The sequence below is a fragment of the Jaculus jaculus genome, chromosome 18, assembly GCF_020740685.1.
Source record: "Jaculus jaculus isolate mJacJac1 chromosome 18, mJacJac1.mat.Y.cur, whole genome shotgun sequence".
Classification (NCBI taxonomy): Eukaryota; Metazoa; Chordata; class Mammalia; order Rodentia; family Dipodidae; genus Jaculus; species Jaculus jaculus.
In genome coordinates, this window is record NC_059119.1 from 31,860,888 (window position 1) to 31,882,651 (window position 21,764).

Genomic DNA, 21,764 nt, shown 5'->3' on the forward strand with positions numbered 1-21,764 from the left:
AAAATTTTCCTCTATGATTTTGTTGAAGATGCCTACTATGCCTCTGGAGTGGAATTCTTCTCCTTCTACTATGCCCTGAATTCTTATATTGGATCTTTTCATAGTGTCCCGAATATCTTGAAATTCCCACTCATACTTTTCTATAAGTTTGTCTTTCTCTTTGTTGGACTGCATTAGGTCTGCCACCTGATCTTCTAGCTTAGATATTCTGTCTTCTCCCTCATCCATCCTACTGGTGAGATTTTCTACAGAGTTTTTTATTTCATTAACTGTGTTCTTCATTGCTAGTAATTCTGACTGGTTTTTCTTTATTATTTCTATTTCTCTATTTATGTCTTGTATTGCCTTCTTTATTTCATTAAATTGGTGTCCTGCCTCTTCTTTGATTCCTTTGATTTCCTCTTTGATTTCCTCTTTGATTTCTTCTTTGATTGTTTTCATGTGTTCTTTGACCTCTTTGAACATATTTATAATTATTCTTTTGAACTCTTTCTCAGGCATTTCCTCTAACTCTTTCTCACTGGAGGACATTTCTGATGCATTAATACTTTTAGGTGGATTTATATCGTCTTGCTTTTTAGTGTTTCTTGTGTTATAATGTATATATTTTTGCATCTTGGATTAAGTGAATGCTTGGATTTTCTAGCTAGCTGTGTATTCTTAGCTGTATCAATTGATTTGGTGTAATATATTTTCAGGGTAGGACCTTAAGGTAGTGGAATAATATACTGGTAGATTCTAAAATTTAGCTAAACACTGTACCCATTCCATCAAAAACAGCCCCGAGTATGTATGCAAGAGTAGTTATTATAATGACCAGATCCTCTATCAACAAAGAGGTTTAGATTTCTGGTCTGTTGAGGTATCCAAGTCAGCTTGTGACCAAGTGAGACCCTTCCCTGGTGCAATCCCAGTTACCTTGGGTGATTGTGGTCTCAGTCAAGTTGCTGCCTGGGTCGTCGGGCTGCTGTTCTGATTTCTGGAGCTGGGCACTTGCTTTTCCTACGGGGCAAACCGAGCCGCTGCCGCCGTCTCTGCAGCTGTTGTAGGCGCCACCCCCGGAGCCCCCACCGCTGCTGAAGCTGCCGTTGCCGTGTCCACCGGTGCTGCTCCCCCGAAGTCGCTGCTGTGGGATCTGTCACCGCTGCCGCTCCTGGGTCCGCTGCTGCTGGGGCCACTGGTACCGGTGCTGGAGCCGCTGAAGTTGCTGCCAAATTCTGCTCCTGCTTGGGTCCCGCCGTCAGCCCAAGTTGGCGTGGCCGGGTCCCGGGCCGCTGCTGTGTTCGCTGGAGCTGGGTTCAGGCGGCAGGGGAGGGGAGGGAGCCGCGCTGTTCTGGTTGTATCGTTTCTCCACGTGTGCTTTTACTTCGCGGTCTGCTCCTCCCTCCGTTGCTCGCTGCCGCTCTCCCCTCACGTTTCCCGAGTTGCGGAGAGCGCGGTGTGAGGGGAAAATCCCGCACCTGGCTTGTCCTGCGGCTCGAGCCAAGAGTCCGGCGGTTTTCTGCCGCTCCGCGGTTGCGGCGGGTAGTCGAGCGGCCCGGAGCCGCTGTTCCCGCCTGTGCAGGCTCTGGATGCTCTGGAACTCTTCTACTTCTCCGCTGCCGCCTCAACTTCCTATACACCTCACTTTTTAGTAAAAGTGTGTATTTTGCTGAGTTTTTTTTGGTCTTCCCCCCCCAGGCTGTTTTGGCGTGGTACCTACGCCGCCATCTTAACCCCCGAAAATGAATTATTTTGTCAGTAGTTTGCTTTTGGTTTTGTCTCGAGGTAGGGCCTCACTTATCTAAGGTTGATGTAGAACTCACTCTGAGACTCCAGGCTGGCCTCAAACTCACAGCGATCCTCCTACCTCTGTCTTCCCAGAGCTGGGATTAAAGGCTAAGCCACCACACTTGGCAAGTGCCTTCGACGATGGCTCTCCAACCTACTTATTTTCTTACTTTAAAAAAATTAACTTAATTTATTTATTAATTAATTTGACAGAGAGAAAGGGGAGGGAGAGAGAGAATGGGTACACCAGGGCCTCTAGCTATTGCAAACAAACTCTACACACATGTGCTACTTTGTGCATTTGTCTTACATGGGTCTTTTGGCTTTGCAGGCAAATGCCTTAACCGCTAAGCCATCCCTCCAGCTACCCCCCAAATTTAAAAAATTTTAAACTTGGGCACGGGAGGGAGGAAGGGAGAGGGAGAGAAAGAAGCAGATAGAGCGAGGATGGGCGTGCCAGGGCCTCCAGCAGATGCAAACTCCAGCCGCATGTGCCTCCTTGTGCATCTGGTTTACGTGGGTCCTGGGAAATTAATTCTGTGTCCTTTGGCTTTGCAGGCCAGCGTCTTAACTGCCAAGCCATCTCTCCCGCCCTCAACTTATTGAGACAAGGTCTCTCACTGAACCTGGAGTTTACCAACTTGGCTAGACCAGCTGTCCAGTAAGCCCCAGTGATCCCCCATCTCTGCCTTCCCAGTGCCAGGATTACAGCTCTGCGTCAGCGTGCTCAGCTCTGTTTTCTTTTCTCTCTCGTGTTCATGTGGGCTCACATGTGTCATGTGCCATGTGGAAGTCAGGTGACACCTTTCAGGTTGTCCTTGCCGACTCTCTTGTTTGAGTTGGGGTCTCTCAGTTAGCTGCCCACCATCGTCTTTGCCGGGCTAGCTGGTGTGTGAGTTTCTGAGAAATCCTCCAGCCGCGGTCACGGTGCTGGGATCACAGACAACCTTCTGCTTCTCACTTTTAGTGGGATCTGGAGATCTGAACTCAGGCACCCATGTGCTTGCACAGAAAACACCTTCTCCTTTGAGCCACCTTTCCAGCCCTGCACTCGGCTTTTGCATGGGTGCTGGGGAACCAAACTCAGCTCCACATGCTTGCACAGCAAGCACCTTATCAGCTGAGCGCCTCCCGGACCCACTCACATTATTAATCTTTACGCTTGCATAGGTACTATGTTGTATTTATGATATGTCATAATAAAAAGAAGTAAGCTTACCATATTTTCATTTAACTTTTGGTAACAAAATACTTTATTGGTACCATGTAATGTCAAAAATATAGTAACATTTCCTTTTCGAAAATTTTCCACCTTTAAATTAAAAGCTAGCTTTAAAAATAGTAGTAAAAGTAACATCATTGGATTATCTCAAAAAACAAGCAGCAGCTTACCGTTGTAAATAATTAAGGGCTCTCAGTTTCAATACCAGAAAACTCACTGGCCACTGTAATAAATAACTGTGTACACAAGGAGACACTGGCCTGAATTATTCTGTAGAGAACATTTTATGCCTCTTCAAGATATACCGAAACACTATCTCAACCTACAACTTGCAGGAATAATTAAGTTACTGTAAAATTGGATTCACATAGCACCTAAAAATTTGGTATCTATATTTCAGATAGCATGATTTACTGAGTGAGGAGACTTTTGTGAGTTTTCATGGGTTATATACAAGTAGTTGGTCAAAAGTTACAAAAAAATGTACTTTAGCTCCAGTTTCTGGGTCTAGATAAGGACTCTGATAAAAGGAGTGTGAAGAGATTACAGCACGGGCCTGTCAGGATACAATTTCCTATTCATCTCGTCTCATTTACATAACTTATACTTTAATTAAAACAGCATTCAATCATGTGTTTCTCTAAAATAGTCCACAATTAAGATTTGTTTGCCTAATTTCCACTTTCTTTCCTTTTCTCAAATCAAAGTGATCTTATGGGATACTTCATTACGCTGGTTTCTTCTTCAGTGAAACGCTCTTTAACCGCAAGCATAAGAGATGCAAATATAGATGTGGCAGATATTAACGTATGAGAAAATAAAGAGTAAATATGTATGGAGTCATGCTTAATAAGACAGCATGAAGCAAATGCATATAAAACCATGCTATGTTCATCTGTTTTAAGCCTTTTCAGAAAGGTTCACATGCATCTGGCTTACATAAACAGATGTGCCCAAACATGGCTGTCTCCTGCACACCAATATAATTAAATGTTGTGTTTAAAAGTTTGTGCATTTACTTGTTTGTTCAAAACAGTCTACTGCAACTTTGATTATGAATTATGAACATGATAATGCAATAATAGATTATAATTAAGCCATAGCTTCTAACCTGTATCTGCCATTGCCCATTTGTTTAAAAACAAACGTTTGGAGGCTAAGCAACAGTAAGTTAAGGGTTCGGTGACCTGCAGGAGTGCATGTTGTCATGGCTTCTTCAGTGACCGGGGATTCTGCACACTCTCAGGCAAGGCTCTCACTTCACAGTGAAGCAGAGCGATCACCTTGGTTGTCAGCAGTTGAAGGGACTTGTCTGTCCATCACGGCCTGTGGAAATGTCTGACTGACCCGCCTACAGCCCAGCACACACCATTCCCTCCGCCAGATGCTATCAGGACACCATGTGATCAAAACAGGCAGCAGACAGAAATGAACTCAGAACCACTTTTGTAACAAATATCAAATTTCATTTTGTCAACTGTTCCGCAGTATTTTCACAAAGCAGAGGCTTGACATCAAATGCTTTGTTTTTTTGGTTTCTTCTCATTTCCCATCAAGTTGAGATGCAAAGCAATTTCAGAAAGAATATGAACAGTAAGCACGTCTTCTCTGGAAGAGGCACCGAATGTGAGGCTGGAGTCGAGGCTCACTAGACAGTGTTGGTCTGAGGTTCAGACTGTGGTATTTAACACGTCATCCCGCAGCCTCACTGTTTGTTCTGTACGCCTGCTTACGGAGGTGCATCTCGATTTCCTCCCTGAAGACCATCATTCCCAGGTGCGAGTGAGAGGCCTCGTTCATGGCTTTGGACTGGATGCACATTCGGTACTGCTCGGGGGTCAGCTCATCCGCACAGTGCTTCTCGTGCCACAGGTGGAAAAGACCAGGAACTGGAGTCCGAATCACAATAAGGTCACCGTGTAAGTATTTGCGATAAAGATGAACATCTTCTCCACCCCAACCTTTTACTTCCATGTCAAATCCACCTGCAGGATCAAAACTGACAGTGTAAGTAACTGCCCGGCAGCAAAAGCAGAGCAACATCATAGTATTCAACACTCGGCTTCGAAGAAAACGGCGTGCTACAGCACAAGGCACCAGCACAGAGAACTGACTTCCTGGTTTGGAAGTTCAGTTACAAGCCAACGTTTAGACTCTAGGAGTTCAACATTGGTTGCTAAATATTTGAGGACACTTTGTAAATTAAAAGTTTTAGAGAAGGTCCAATAAAGGAGAAGTAAATAAAATCATATATTCTTACCACCACTAATATTTTATGATGTGGTTTTTTTTTTATCCTTCAAGAAGCAAGATCTTGCGTGTTATAGAAAACTTTCCAGAAGAGAAAACAGAAGGGCCAAACTGAAAATTTGGTACACATTTGTGGTTTAAAGCCACAGGAAGAAGGAGATTGCTAATGGAGTTCAAAAAGAAAATAAGGCCTAGGTATAAACACTAAAAAAAAAAAAAAAAATCAAGTTTCAGAGGTTAAACACAGGCAGAGAAAGGTAAGTCAGCAAAGGAGACTGGTTCAAACAAGGGAGAAGATGAGGGAGGGACGCTAAGACAGCAGCCCACTGAAGTACCTTAAGCAAGAAGCTGTCGTGTGTGCGACACTCAACTGAGAACTAGAAGCAGCAGCTGTGCTGTAAGGGCAGGGCCAGCTGCAGGAGGTGACTAGGAAGTGAATCACTGAGATTGTTCTCAAATTTGGTTCAAACTAGACAATTTCTTTAAAGGAGCACACAAAAAAACCCCAAAGTATTTGAAGTATCGTAAACAGTGAGGAAGGGGTTTTAGTGTGGACTGTATGGTGATGATGTATGTGTGTCACAGTATGAATAGGGAGGTCAGAGGGCAGGTTTGGATTTGGGTCTTGCCTTCCGCTTGTTTCCGGGCGGGCTCTCTCACTGTTCACTTTCATGTGCCCCAGACTAGCTGGGCTCACAGCCACTGCAATCCAATTCCAGACGCGTGCTACCTGTGTGCACGTGCGGCCTTGCACACCGGCGCCACCTTGTGTGTCTGGCTTATGTGGGACCAAGAGAGTAGAACACGAGTCCTTAGGCCTTGCAGGCAAGGACCTTAGCTGCTGAGCCATCTCTCCAGCCCCGTGCTTCTGAGTTTTACCTCTAGGAGTCCTACCAGCTTCTCATAGTGAACACCAGAGAAAAACCAGGGCTTTCTGGAAAGGTATGGGAAGCCACTCTGAAATATGCCAGCGCACTGGGTCCTTCATAAGAAGACCTGACCTCATGAGAAACTACTTAATCAGATCCTGCTGACACGAGGGAGGGGAACCAGCCCAGTCCAGCCCCCTCTGGCCACCCTATCCAGAAGTTCCAGTCCAGGACCACAGTCTCACTAAAACACTAAGGCCTAATCAGACTCAAAAACCAAAACTCCACCACCCAGAGATGTCACTTAATGTCTACTGTCATAGCTAACCCTCCACATGCTATGAAGATTCAGACACTGGGCAACTCCATACACTGCTAGGAGAGATGTAACTGATAGAGCCATCTGAGAAAACACCACAGCGGTTTCTGGAGGCTGAGGTGGGCGCTTCACAGAACGCTGGTCGGGAAGTGCACATTCTCAGGCGTACTGACTCCAAGTCGCCAGCCGCTACTTCAAAGAAAACTATTCTTCCCCCCTGCTGGGACTCTGCATAGTGGTTCAATCGGAAATCAAAAAGGGCTTCATCACAAAATACAAAAACATAAAAACCCTTTAACTAGGTAATCCAACATTACTCACTGGTAGCTATAATAACCTGGCAAGGGCTGGAGAGATGGCTTAGCGGTTAAGCGCTTGCCTGTGAAGCCTAAGGACCCTGGTTCGAGGCTCGGTTCCCCAGGTCCCACGTTAGCCAGATGCACAGGGGGGCGCACGCGTCTGGAGTTCATTTGCAGAGGCTGGAGGCCCTGGCGCGCCCATTCTCTCTCTCTCCCTCTATCTGTCTTTCTCTCTGTGTCTGTCACTCTCAAATAAATAATAATAAAAAAAAATTAAAAAAAATAACCTGGCAACACAACAATAAACTCTAGAGAGTTCTATAAGAATACTCCAAACACTGCAAATACAGTAACATGTCAATTGTATATTTTCAGAAAATAGTGATTTTTATTTTAAACTAGCAAATACCTTATTATATTTTTATTTTTATAATCTTATTTTTACTAATCAAAAACTCACTTTAAATAACTCAATTTACCACTTACTTTCAGATATAACCCCAGGTACTTGTAATTTAATAAAAAGTACTCAAAGTTTTTAGGAAAATGCTATAAAATAGAGTGTTAAGATATAAAATCCTATCCTTAAGTGTAAGATATACCTACCAATGGCCAGAAAATCTGATTGATATTGACAAGTCATTCCAAAGCCAAAATCTCGCCAAAAACCAGAATCCTTTTTATGAACCTTAAGGAAAAGAAAAAAAAAATCATTTTAATCTTCAGAACTAGCAGTCTATTTATTTATTTATTTATTTGGTTTGTTTTCAGTTTTTCAAGGTAGGGTCTTATTCTAGCCCAAACTGACCCAGAACTCACTCTGTAGTCTCAGGCTGGCTTCAAACTCATGGCAATCCCCCTATCTCTGCCTCCTGAGTGCTGGGATTAAAGGTGTGTGCCACCCTTCCTAGCTTAGCTTAATCAAAAATATTTTTTCTATACTAGAGAGACACAGAGAGAGAAATGAATGAATGAACAAATATGGACATACCTGGGCTTCTTTCTATTGAAAACAAAGTCCAGATACATGTGCCACTTTGTGCCTCTGGCTTCATGTGGGTACTGAGTAACTGAACCCAGGTCCTTAGGCTTTGCAGCTAAGCACCTTAACGGCTTAGCCATCTCTCCAGGCCAGCGCAGAGCCTTTATTCTATACAAATGTGAAATAACAGACTTTTACTCTTTTGGTAAAGTAGACTGTGGAATTTTCTGGAAACTAATTACTGGTTCTTGACTGGAGAGGAAAACAAGTACAGCCATGTACAGGAAGACAGCGTGGTCACTTGGGGCTCTGTCCGCAGGGCCAGGGACTTAGCCACACCCGCTCCTTGAGCACAGAGGTTCCTCCTGCACATTGAACTGCAGGCGGGGTTTAGTTACTGATTGATTGATTACCTTTCCTATTAGTTCACAACGATGGCTAAGGAAATGTATATTAATGTGTGTCATATCCAACAGATAGTTAGAAAGGACTTAAGAAAACTCAAGAAGCTGGTGGCTCTGTGAGGGAGGAAGACCATTTAAGCTCCTTGGAAATGGGGCCATGTCCTGAGCACCGGATGAACTCGGGTGGAGACAACGAACTTCAGGGGCATACGTGGCAGGAGAATGAGAGTGGCACAGGCACGTAGCAATCACCACAACCAACTCTAACAGGCTTGGGTTCTGCCCACATCTGCCTCCTCTGCTCCTTTTCGATTGGCAACTTTTTGGCCCCATCTAGCGCAGGCAGGCATTCCGGAAAGATGCTGTCACCTGCAGCTTCAGGACAGTCGTGAGTACCCCTGCTTGTGAACTGGTCCTGGCCCTTACTGTAGGAATTGGTTCACTGACAAGCATTAAGAGAAAATTCAGGCCAATAAGCTAAAGAAGGAGAGCAGTTGAGAATTTCAAAGAACAAAGCTCACTTGCTCTTATGAGTTTTTGGAAAAGACAACTTGTTCTTTTTGGAGGCATAAGGCAGGAGTCAGCAAAGTACAACCTTGGGCTAACTCTGGTTACCACCTGTGTTGAAATCCTTTTATTGGAACATAGCTATTCATTTGTTTACAAATGGTCTATGGGGGCATTCACAATAGTGGCGGATGGTTGTATAGTTATAGTAGGACTATGTGGCCCACAAAATCCCAGATATCTCTTGCCTGAGTCCTTACAGAACACCACCACCAACCCCTGGTGAAGAGACAAGCCTGGAAGTGTCAAGTCCTGTTCTGTGGAGGATACCGGCATTAAGAGAAGTGCTGTAGAGTCCAAGTACAGACATACAGAATTAGGTCATTTGTGGAAAATTAGCAAACCAACACCTATTTGTTTCAGGTGTTGAGATATGCCAGGGTAAGGGGAGAACGTGCCCAATTAAAGCCTGCCTTGTGAAACAGCCTCTCCTGTCAAACATCCTGCAAGCCAGGGAGGCAGCATCCACGGGCTCTCTGGTAAGAAACATGCTTAGTGTTAAACAAAAACACACACGAAGGAAAGACTGGCAAAAACAAGGGCTTGGGATGATTCCGAAGAGCCAAACTGTTAGGACAGGAGTGAGGAAGAATGGCTGGAGGAGTCCTTAAGGGGGAAGGGATGAGCTCTAGGTCACCATAAAAGGTCAGGCTGGCCCCTGGATAGTCCTCCAGGCACTTCCACTAAAATGCACAAGGCCAGCTGTCAGTGGTGAGGCTGGTAGAATGCATGAGAAGAGAATGAGGAAAATCTGGCAGCTGCTCTTCAATCCAAATCCAGCAGAAAACAGAGTGAAGGGTGAAGACTGCTGGGATGTGACCAACACGGTTCCAAGAGCAAAGAGTGATTCACAGACAAGGTGCAAGGCTCCAAGGACAGCACAGCAGCTACGGCCCGTGGTCATGAGTGACGACGACGGACCTGAGAAGACAGGAGAGCAAAGGGGCCCCAGCAAACTGCCGAGCACTGACGACAGCCTCCCCCGAAAACGGGGAGACGGATTCTGGAAAGACAGTCTCAAAGTGCTGCTCTGACGAGAGAACGGATCAGAAAACAGAATGAACCCGGCAGCCCCACGGGGTCGGCTCAGGTCGGAGCTGGTGGTGAGGCCTACACTGCATTTTCCTGAAGGGGAGCCGCTTTCTCTAGATGTCAAGCTGCCTGAGGGCAGATTCTGAGCACTGCAATAGTCGCTCCAGCCCCCAGAACAACTTGAATGAATAAACACGTGAATTTATAGGGACATAATTTTATTAGTAGAATAGAGTCCGTTTTTTTTTTTTTCTCTTAAATAGTGTTGGAGATCAAGCCCAGGGTCTAGTTACACAGATGAGGCTAGAAAGCCCTTGAACTTGAAATCCTGTGTCTCAGCCTCCCAAGTTCTGTGATTAGAGGGTGTGCACCAACATGCCTGTGTTGGAGTAATTTTCTTATCTCTTTCATCAAAACCTAGAACAAGTTATTTTGAAGTAAAACACTCTGATATCTCTACTCTATCCCAGTTCTGATTTATATAAATACTATGACCATGAATGGAGTAAGACTTGAAAAATCAAAAAACTAAACACTGATCATGAAACTTCTTTTCTATAAAAGTTCTTCACATGTTATCATCCTAGGGGAAAGGAGTGATTTATTTTGCTTGATTTTTAGCTATTTGGACTTTAAAACTTTTCACCAACCCCAGTTAATATTTCATTGCATTGCTTTGTCCATCCTTCCCCCCCCCACACACACACCTCAAGCCCTGAATTCACAAGGCAAACTGGCAAGCTACCCCCACTGGAGGTCTGCAAATAGCGCAAACCAACTAAGATGACAGCTACGTCCAGATCTCACTCCATTCCTTTCTTTGTCTCAGTCTCTATATTTGATCCTATAGCTGGCTGCATGAACTATCTGAAGTAGATCATAGGCACTAATTTTACCTGTTCTTTGGTAAAAGTATGAAAAACAACCTCTTTAATCAAGCCTGCTTATGGGGCTGGAGAGATGGTTCAGTGGTTAAAGGTACATGCTTACGCAGCCTGATGGCCTGGGTTCACTTCCCCAGTACCTATGTAAAGCCAGATGTACAAAGTGGCACATGTGTCTGGAGTACATCTGCTGCTGCAGGATTCCCTAGGGTGCACCCCACCCCTCAACCCACATACACACACTCTCTCTTCTACAGGGTAGTTATCTTGACAATTGCCCTAATTATTGGTCTCTTAACTATAAAATCCTAACATGAACAGCCTGCTTAATATTTTCTAGCCTCTTAAAGTTTTTCTTCTATTTAGAAGCTTTAAAGTTTAGTAGAAAATTTTTGATTTCTTAGTTTTTCTAATTTCCAATGTTGTCTTTCCCATTAGCCTCTACTTTATGATTTAAAAAATTATTGTTTGCACCTATGCAATAAACTCCTCTGTCAACTATATTTTTAATCTCACTAATTTCTGCCTTTCCTTCCTTCCTTGGAATTTTCATTTAAATCGACCTTTTAGTTCATTTGCTTTGACTTTTTAATGTTTACAATAAAAGCTTATATTAAATGTAATTTGGCATCCTGGACTGGATCCTGGAACACCAAAAGGACATTAGTAGAAAAATTGTCATAAAATCTGTAGTACAGTTAGCAATATCTTATCAACATCAATTTCTTAATGCTGAAAAGTATTCCACGGCTACATAAGATGTTAGCATTAGAGGAGATTGGACAAATGATGCATGGAAACTTTATGTACTCTTTCCTCAACTCTCTGTAACTCTACATTATGAAACAGTAAGTATAGAAAGTAGCTTTAGAAATTACTATTATTCATGTCTTCATGATTTTCTGAGTAATTTCTCATTGCACATGATTCCCTTTTAGTTACTTAGAAGAATAGTTTTAATTGTGACTTAATGGAGTTTGAAAAATTAACTTTAATTTCAGCATTACTAAAAGTTGGCAAAAATGACTGAAGTTTCCACGTTCTTGAATATGAAATTTGTCTTGTGGCCTAAATGTTTTTACCTGTCCCTGACACTTAATAGTGAAGTAATAAAAGATTTTACGGGGATGGGGATGAAAAATGTATTAAAAAATAGTTTTTTTAATTGAAACTTTATTTTCTATTTGCACAACAAGCATTAAGGAAACTGGGAAAGATGTTTGGAGCCTTTCATAACCAACAACATAAAAATCTCACCAGCTGCTGCTCCACAGAGGGCGGCACATCTTGGTTGGCATAAACAATGGCAGGATTGTACAGACTGAAGACCACAGGATAAAATACCTTTTTACCTACAAATCAAAACATATATTTTTGTCACACAAGGAAGCTATGAAAAAGAACCAACTTTGCAAGCATATTTACTGAGACTTTATTAAAGTCTTCTATCATTCATAATTTTATTAATATTTAGGCTGCAGACTAGGTCATTAGATCAGCATGATTTTGTAACATCTCAGTAGGTCGATGAAACCATAACTTCAGAAGAACAGAGACAAATAGACCAAAGGGTACATCACACGTTTATTCCTTTTTACTTGATGCACAAACGTGTTCTCTCCACTATCCATTAGCGGGTCATTTGATTACTCATCATTTTACCTAGCCAGCAGTAACAGATGTAGATTACTATTTGATAATCACCAAGAAGCCCAAAAATTCCTGCTAAATTCACTCTTTAAATGGAGAAAGACAGTGAATCCCAAGAATGTGCAATGCACAGACACGTAGAGACTAATTAAAATACGCAGCTGCAAATAGATTTAAACTAGACTCTGGGAAGGTTGGGAAGGGTTGAAATACTCGCAGTAATGGTCCTTGAAGAAGGCCTTGTCATTAGCATTGAACTGACTGCACAGAAGGACCTTGCAGGCTAACTAGACCACTCTCCCTTAACAGAGGAGCCCTTGCTATGAATGGCTTCAATCAGAGGTAGTAGCCTGAAGTAGTCAGTAATGATCAAGGGGCCTGTTAGCATAACAGGCTCCTTATTACTGAATCCTTAGTAGATGCTCGCGCTACCTTTCAAACCCACTTGCTGAGACACAAGGCACAGTCCGGTGGAACACTGCATGATACCAACTCCCAGGATGCTCCACTTCTCCAGCAAATCTATTTCTGGATTTGGAAATATTTCTTTTACACTGAGTAAATATGTCTCCTCCAACATTCACACTGAATTTCATGCTGCCTGAAGTAATAAAACCAAATGTCTCTGAGAGCTCCTGAGAGCTAGCCCTAGTCAAAATGATTGATGCAAATTAGTCATTTGCATATATGAAACTGTTCTACACAAAATATTTGAAATTCTTTTATTAAAAATTATTTTTAAATTACAAATTAAAATTTGTACACATTATAATGTATGAGATTTTGACATATGTATATTCTACATAAAATAATTAAACCAAACTATACTATCTTATACAATTTGTTTTCTGAACTACTTCTAATGTTGAGATACTTTAGTAAATTTTTCACACTTAAAATTTGATTTATAAAATTGTCATTTGTTCATTAATTTCAAAAGGTATGCATAATATAAAGAAAAGTATAATAACACCTTAAAATGTCTAATCTGAAGCTAGATGTGGTGGCTTATGCCTATAATCCCAGTACTTGGGAGGCTGAGGCAGGAGGATCACCATGAGTCTGAGGTCAGCCTGGGGCTACAGAGTGAGCTGCAGATCAACCTGGGCTACAGTGAGACCCTGTCTCAAAAAAAAAAAAAAAAAAATACACAATTTGGAAACCAAATGCTACCTGTATCTAGATCTCTGCATGAGCGTGCCCTGGTGTGTACATGTGTGTATGTGGGTGGATGTATGTGTAGATATGAGCATACAATCTGCTTAAGGCTGAGGCCCTCTGACTCTCACATTTCCACACCTCCAGTGCTGACCTGACTTTTTCTCAATTGCATCAGTTTCCAGACTTCATTCCTTTGTATTTCTTTCTTCTACATCTCTTTTTCTGTGGTGCTGTGGATTGAACACACCTCCTAGCAACATGCTACACAAGCATTCTACTATGAAGGTCACCTCCGCCCTTTTTGCATGTTCTCATTTGGCTTAAAATATGGCTACTGAAATTTGACCACAAGAAAACAAAGAATATGAACTTCAGAGGGTCAAATCTACAATTTCCTATTTAATATACTTATTCATCTCTGTGACTCTGAGAGAGACAGAGAGAGAGAGAGAGAGAGAGAGAGAGAGAACATGTATGTGCATTCCAGAGCCTCTTTATGCTGCCAACAAACACCAGATGCTTGGCTATTGTGGCTTATGGCTGGGGAACTGAACCCAGGCTGCCAGGTTTTGCAAGCAAGCATCAGTCCCGTGTTTAATATTTCAATTAAATTATACCCGATATGACATAAAAAAATCTTAAGCTCTAATTAAAACTTTCTTTCTATTAAATTAACCTGATTAACCATGCTGGAATCTTGATAGTGTTCTAAATTCCACACTCATCTCATCTCTACCAGTGTTTTACGCACCTGGCTCAGCATTTAACCGGCAGCTGTTGAGGAATTCAGCAGAGAAATATATATCAACATCACAGAAAAACATCAAGACCTCTCCCTTGTCCCAAGCACGGGCACCCACATTCAGGCCTCGTCCACGATTAAATTCTTCATTCAATGAGATCAAGGTGTAATTGTTAAAATTAGACTCACTGTGAGGAAAGCACAAACAGCACTTGTTAGTCCCACTTAAGGTAACAATGCTCTGTCTTCAACAGAACTTACAAGATATATTTTACATTTCATATACTTTATTATGTTGGTTCTATACTCACACAAAGCTTAAAGTATTTGGTCATTATCAAGAACAGATATTTACTAAATGCCTACATGTCAGGGCACTGGCTTTGAGATCTGAAGTAAGTAAGGGGGAGTAAGCTATAATGGAAAAATAGCCATAATGATCTTGGTGAGTAACAATACATTCTATATGCATGATATACACAGTCTTTGCATAAATGCTCCCTTGCCAGAGGGGCCCTCCCTGACACTACATGGGAAGTAGTGTGAGCTCCCTTCTTTAGTCTCTGCCCTCTTCCCCGGCTGTTCTCCTCAGTGTCATCAGACATGGGCATCTCCCTACTCTGTGACAGCAAGGGTTTTATTTTGTTCCAATAGGATACAGTGCAAAATAGACACCACAAAATAGAAGTTCGCTAAATGAATGAAAGAACAGCAGTTCTTGGAAAATAAATTGCTATTCCTATAGTAATTATAGACCTGAGAAAGTGAACTTGAGTTACACTTGGTTAGAATCCTCAAGTCAGTGGGAAGGCCATTCTGAAGCAAAGAGACAAGAAAGCAGAAAACGTTTTGGAGAAAGCATTTAGGGGTCAGATGAATCAGATGGGAACAAAGGGACCCTGAAAAGAGAATGAAAAGAAGAGAGTCATTCTGAGGAGCCTAATATAGGAAGATCAAGAGGAAGACGGGACTGAGGAGCACTGTATGTGCCCTGTCGACAGACCTGGTCTGCACCCTGAAGAAAAGGGGCGTCAGCAGGGCGTTTACTAGGACGATGGTTGGTGAAGTCCCTCAACCCACAGCATCAGAACCTGGAAAGGTCAGATACAAATTCACAGGCTACAGCTGATTACCAACTTTGAGGGAAGGGTGGAGCTAGCCTCTGTTTTTTTATTATTTTTTTGTTTGTTTGTTTGGAAGTAGGGTCTCACTTTAGCTCAGGCTGACCTGGAATTCACTCTGTAGTCACGGAGTGACCTTGAACTCACACAATCCTCCTACCTCTGCCTCCCGAATGCTGGGATTAAAGCCATGCGCCCCCATGCCCGGCTCAGCCTCTATTTTTAATAAACCCTCCAGGTACCTCTGATACTGAAGCTGAAGAACCACTGACCTAAGACACAAGGGGATCAAAGGAAGTAACTACGCAAGCAAGCACTGGACAGCTCGCCCAGCAGCACAGCATGGGTGGCGGGGAGAGGGACTCCAGATGCTCTGGTGCTCTTCATTGTGGCATATCAGTTGGTTATTTCTTTGAGGGAAATTGCCCATTAACAACCCACATGCTCAGCACCACATGTAGGGCTGATCACTCCATCCACCCCAATCACAGTAACTTCCTAAAGATGGGGGCCAGGCTCATGTGGGATCAATCAGAAAACCTCAACTCCACCTGTCTGTAGGATTGCACTCAGTAGCTGCTGCTCCTCAGGAGAGGGCAAAATGTCCTTCCTGGGGAATTTCTCAACTGGAGCTCACTGATGGCCAAGTGGAGATGTGAGCCTGGAGCCACTAACAGCCATGTCCCTCACCACGTGGAAGAAGCCAGTGTACTACAGGAGAGTGAAGTCCGTGTGGAGAGAAAATAGGCAAGACAATAAGGGGCTCTTGCTGGTATTCAAGGGTCTGGTTCCAGTTCCTGAAAGCCCAAAGCTGTTTTGATTTACTTCTCTAAATCTGGCTGTAACAATCCTGTCAGACTCTTCAATACTGCTCGTCTCCTAGTCTCTGTGGGCCAGCTCCAGACTTCTACCTTTTTCCACCAAGGACTCTTGGTAACAAAAGGATGATTTCAATAGTAAGGGGGTGAATACTTGGTAGGTGATAGAAAAAGAAATGACGTGGGGGGAGAACTCAGGTTAGCAAGGAAGGGGCAGAGCAGAGGTCGTATGGCACAAGTGGGAAGTAACTCAACAGAGAGAGGCCATCAGAAGAAGGGAGGGAGTCTGGCTCTGGCGTGGCCCTCTAGTGAGCTGCAGGAGGGCCACCATGAACTGATGCAGGGAAGGAAAGTCGGCGAGCTGAATTTATGTGCATCAAGGTTTTCACAGTCCTGGCAGGGCAGGAACAGCGCTCACTCACTCAGCTGTGATTAGTTTTCTTCCAACTACCCCAGTCAGGATCCCAAGCCGTGTACCTGGAACCCAGTAGATGGGACCCAACGAATGTCAGTTAACAATTTGTGAAGAATGGGTGGCCATGTCTGAACTCTTGGGGGAAGGGCCATAAGTAGCAGAGAGGTCAAATGAAAGGTACAGAGTTTACAGTATGTCTAGAACAGACACAATCTAACAGTTTATTGCATACATATTTTTAAAACAAGTATTTTGTAAGTATATTTTATCAATATAAAACATTTAAAAGTATTATTTAGTTGAGAGAAACAGACAAACATGGAGTATGAGGCGTACGAGGGCCCCTTACCAGTGCAAACAAACTCCAGACTAATATATCACATCATGCATCTGACTTAACATGGGTATTGGGGAATTAAACCCAGGCCAAGAGATTTTACAAGTAAGTGCCTTTAACTGCAGAGCCATCCCTCCCAGCCCTAAGAACATTTAAAGAAGGATGGTTATGTTATGAAATGTAGAAGAAAGCCAGGAAGCCGCAAAGAGGGTCACAGAGAAAAGGGTATATGGGTAAAGACATGGGACACCTGGGCTGGAGAGCTAGCTCAGTGGCTAAAAGCTGCTTGCTTGAAAAGCTTGATAGCCTGAGTTCAATCCCCCAGTACCCACGTAAAGCCAGATGCACAAAGTGGCACATGTGACTGGAGTTCATTTACAGTGGCAGGAAGCCCTGGTGCACCCCATTTTCTCTCTCCTTGCAAATAAATATTAAAAAATATATGGGAGGCATAAGCAACATTTGTAGAGGGAGAAGGAGCATGAGTATATACAAGAAAGAAACAATGAACTTGTGATGGCTTGGAAGACACCATAGTGCTGAGAAGAAGTGACAGAGGAGTGCTCAGCACTGCAATATCTCTATGACACCTTCCAAGGCTCAGGGTCCATGTGGAAGAGGTGGCAGAAAGAATGTAAGAGGCAAAGAAAGGGTAGGACTCCTTACAAGGTGCTCCTCCAGGCTCAAAACGGCCTGGATATCCATGACCTCACAGTGCCTGACACTACCTACACAAGACCATCATAATAGGAGGAAAAGATCATGACATCAAAATAAGAGAGAGATTGAGAGGGGGAGGAGATATGATGGAGAGTGGAGTTTCAAAGGGGAAAGTCGGGGGAGGGAGGGTATTACCATGGGATATTGTTTAAAATCATGGAAGTTGTCAATAAAAAATGTGAAGAAAATACAACATATAACAAACAAACAAACAAACAAAAAGAAACAGTGACAAGCTCAGGGGATGATGGCGTCAAAGCACAGGAACTGGCTTAGAAGGGAAAACAGCAGCAAATGCAAAGGTGGTGGTGAGGTCACAGGAGGAGTGTCCTGATTGTGCCAGCCTGCCTGCCAAGCAACTAAGGGGTGAGGAGCTAGTAGGACTGAATAGGAAATGAACAAACTACATCACTACCAACCTTCAATCAACATCTCAGCCAGCTTTTTTTTTTTTTTTTTTTTTTGAGATAGGGTCTTATTCTATTTCAGGCTAACCTGTAATTCAGTCTCGGGCTAGTCCTGAATACCTCAAACTCATGGCAATCCTCCTATCTCTGCTTCTTGAGCGCTGGGATTACAAGCGTGCACCACCATGCCTGGCTCTCAGCCAACTTTTTTTTTTTTTTTAATTTGAGATAGAGAGAGAGAGAGAGATAGAGAGAAAATGGGCTCGCCAGGGCCTCCAGATGCTGAAAATGCACTCCAGACACATATACCACCCTGTAAATCTAGCTTACATGGGTCCTAAGGAATCGAACCTGGGTCCTTTGGCTTTGCAGGCAAGTACCCTAACCACTAAGCCATTTCTCCACCTGCCCCAGCCAACTTTTAAATAACAGCTATTCAAACTTACTTTTTTTTTTGTCTGCATCCCAGAGGTTGGCATCTCAGGATGCAGCCCTGAACTGTTTGGAGTATCAGCTTTTTTATTTTCATTTTTATTTATTTAACAGAGAGAGAGAGTGGGGGGGAGGAAGGGAGGGAAGGAGAGAAGGGGAGGAGAGAGAGACAGAGACAGAGAGAGAATATGAATATGGGCATGCCAGGGCTTCCAGCCACTGCAAAAGAACTCCAGATACATGTGGCCCCTTGTGCATCTGGCTTACATGGGTCCTGGAGAATCTAACAGGGATCCTTTGGCTTTGCAGGCAAATACCTTCACCACTAAACCATCTCTCCAGCCCCCAGCCAACTTTTAAATAGCAGCTATTCAAAATTACTAACTCTAAATAATCTGAAATTCTCATTTTTCTAATGTTATATATATCACGGACTTCACTATGGCCATGGCTCACCGACCTTGTGACAGATTCCAGGATAGACTTGACTTTAGATAGTCCTTCTTTACCAAAATACACAACTGTGAGATGAATCCTCTTGTCCTGATGAATACAAACATCCCTAACAGAATTGAAAAAATACTTTGTTCAATAAAACACATAAGGCACTGCTTATTCAAACAGCAATCGCATGAAGCTTTGACAAGCCACCTCTGATATAGAGTGGAGTCATGTGAAGCATAGTAAATATGAGCGTGACCGTGTGGCCCACTTGTTGAAGGCATAGCAAAGGCACAGCGAGGCCTGTGTGTTAATGAATACGGTCCTCTGATGGCCATGAAGCAGTGCCACAGCCATGTTACAGAGCATTCTAAAACACTTGATTTGGGACTGCTCTCAAGTAAATTATAAGCTATTCAAGAAACTAAGTTGAGTCAGTTTGGACCCAATATACAAGTTTTAGATCAGGAGATATTTTGTCCTCAAACTGGCTAATTCCAAAATCCCTCAAAGTTGCTGGTGCAGTGGTAATTACACCCATCATCTTGGACTACTTGCCAGATTACTCACTATAGCGAAATACAGTCTCAAAGGCAAGTCTAAGAAAGGCAATCACACTTGAGGGAGTTGCTTCAAACAGGCAAAGCTCATACAGAAGTCTTACTTCTTTACATCCTGCGGCAGAAGTGTGTTAACTACACTTTGAATGTGAGAACAAAAATTAGAATCTTAAATAGCTGAAACTGATACAACAGTAATTAACACATGGCAATTGTTAATGTGAAATTAAAATGTATGATTTTTTCTTATTCTAGCATGTTACTTTTAATGCTTTAACACTTCATTATTTTTAAAATATACAAAATCAATGACCAGAAAAGAAAGATATAGATACCAAGATGGAATAATTTTCTCCCATTTTCAGTTGAATGCATTTCTAAGTTTATTTCAATCTTAAGACTTAAAATTGTTTTCAAAAGATATTCTTTGAAGAGAATAATGTTCTATATTCTTATTGGGGTGGTGGTTTGTGAGTACAGATGTTTGTCAAAAGTCGTAACTTTTAAATTATCCTTATAATATATGAGTTTTATCTATGCAAATTTGGTCTTGATGAAGGCAGTTAGTAACAAATTTCAACTTGTCATAAGATCAATTCAAAAACAATTATAAAGCCATCAAAATTAGTCTTTAACAGTTGTCCCCCTCAATTTACTTCATAGCTCAAACTGTCAAGAAACTATGTACCATACCATATACATGATTAAGAAAAAATAAATTATAAAAAAATTTCCTTTAAGCACTATAAAATTACTCTATAGCTATAACTAATCATACTTGGTAAAAATAAATTGAGTCAAATTGTACATAATGTAAATTGTTTAAAGAAGAATCTAGCCAAATCCAGCAAGCTCTAACAGTTACCTGAAGTTCTGCATAAACTGTACAAATGCTTCAGTTCTTTCAGCAAGTGGTACAATGATATTAATAACTGATCTAGTAATATCAATCATCTCACTCTTCACTTTCATGAGCGGTCCAAAAGGGCGGAAGAGGGTCACATGTCTGTATTCCATAATATCTGCTTTCTTAAAAAAGAGTTCATATTGTGTGCCCTTATCTCTCTCAGTACGGTAATAACCTAAAAGACAGAGTTTGGAATAAAGATATATTTGTGTCAAAGTTTACAAATTCAGTAGAAATACAGGCTTTACTCAGCAAACAGAACGAAAGTATTAAACTAGACCTACAGGGTTTTTAAACTACTCATGAAAATACTGACTACCATTCTGTAGTCAGAAACAGCTATTCTTTTAAAAGAAAATGATTTTTGAAAAACCTTCCTATGTTGCTGCATTATTCATTCCATAAAATAATCTCTTCCAAGTGGTCATAGTTACCTTTTTTCTGTTAAATGCCAGAGCCTATCACCACAGTGCCAAATTATATCAAGCAATATTGAATTCTAAGCCCAAGATCAAAATTATGTGGCTTGGTTCAACTCAACAAAAATCAGTTAGGTACATTCAAGTCAGTCATTGATGATGTAGAGACCATGTGGTCTCAGTTAGGAGGAAGGCTCAGCCTAACAAGGAAGACAGAAAGCTGAACTAATAGTGACAGTAGAGTGTGCAATATGTGTGTACCTGTGTGTGTACACATATTCAACCTATATATTTAGAGTGAAGACAAATAAAGAAAAAGTGATATAGATTTCAACACAGTAATTATGTTTAGGAGACAGTATGGAAGTTGACTGGGCAATGTGATTGTTAAGTGTAACATTCAGGAGAGGTCAGCCTTATACATCTGTGAGTCACTCAGTCACATCTGGGAGCAAAATGGTGAACAAGATTTGTTCCAAACCCCTCGAGACTTACAGCCAAGTAGAAGCTAAGAACAAGGAAATGGGCAAAAACAATACTGCAACAGAGGATGCGTTTCACAGGTGATAAGAGCACACAGGAAGTACTGTTTTAGGCTTGAGGTTGGAAATCACTTCCTGAAAGAAGTAACGCTGAGCTGAGGTCTGGCAGAGGAATAGAAGTTTCTTAGTGGTTCCACGTAATCATTTAAGAGAAAGATGGTGGCACAGCGGGGGAAAAAGAAAAGACAAAAATATGTTCCAGGCAGAGAAGTCTTGCAAGTGGCAGAATCCAAGGAAAGTTACAAGCAGAAGTTTTAGACTATAAAGTGTCATAGTTCCCCCCACCCCCCACACCTTGTTTTTGGCACAAAACTTAGAAAAGTTTCGAGAGAAACAATTCCTCAAAAATGGCATAAATGTGGCTGGAGAGATGGCTTATCAGTTGGCACTTGTCAGCAGCCAAAGGACCCAGGTTCGATTCCCCAGGACCCACACATAAAGCCAAATGCGTAAGGTAGTACATGTGTCTGGAGTTCATTTGCAGTAGTTACAGG

At 42.2% G+C, this 21,764-nt stretch overlaps 1 protein-coding gene across 6 annotated transcripts in view; it reads right to left on the minus strand.

The window, feature by feature from the left end:
* Nucleotides 1–2,993: 2,993 nt before the first annotated feature.
* Csgalnact2 (chondroitin sulfate N-acetylgalactosaminyltransferase 2) overlaps nt 2,994–21,764 on the minus strand; it is a 31,114-nt gene continuing 12,343 nt past the window's right edge. For 5 of the 6 annotated variants that reach the window (XM_045137570.1, XM_045137573.1, XM_045137571.1 and 2 more), the window contains 6 exons: nt 20,268–20,484; nt 18,862–18,963; nt 14,161–14,339; nt 11,856–11,950; nt 7,336–7,417; nt 2,994–4,977 (listed from right to left, as the gene is read on the minus strand). In XM_045137570.1, the coding sequence (XP_044993505.1) occupies nt 4,685–4,977; nt 7,336–7,417; nt 11,856–11,950; nt 14,161–14,339; nt 18,862–18,963; nt 20,268–20,484 (968 nt within the window). In that variant the 3' untranslated portion in view covers nt 2,994–4,684. The remainder of the gene's footprint in view (nt 4,978–7,335; nt 7,418–11,855; nt 11,951–14,160; nt 14,340–18,861; nt 18,964–20,267; nt 20,485–21,764) is intronic. The other variant, XM_045137575.1, reaches the window with a different exon arrangement.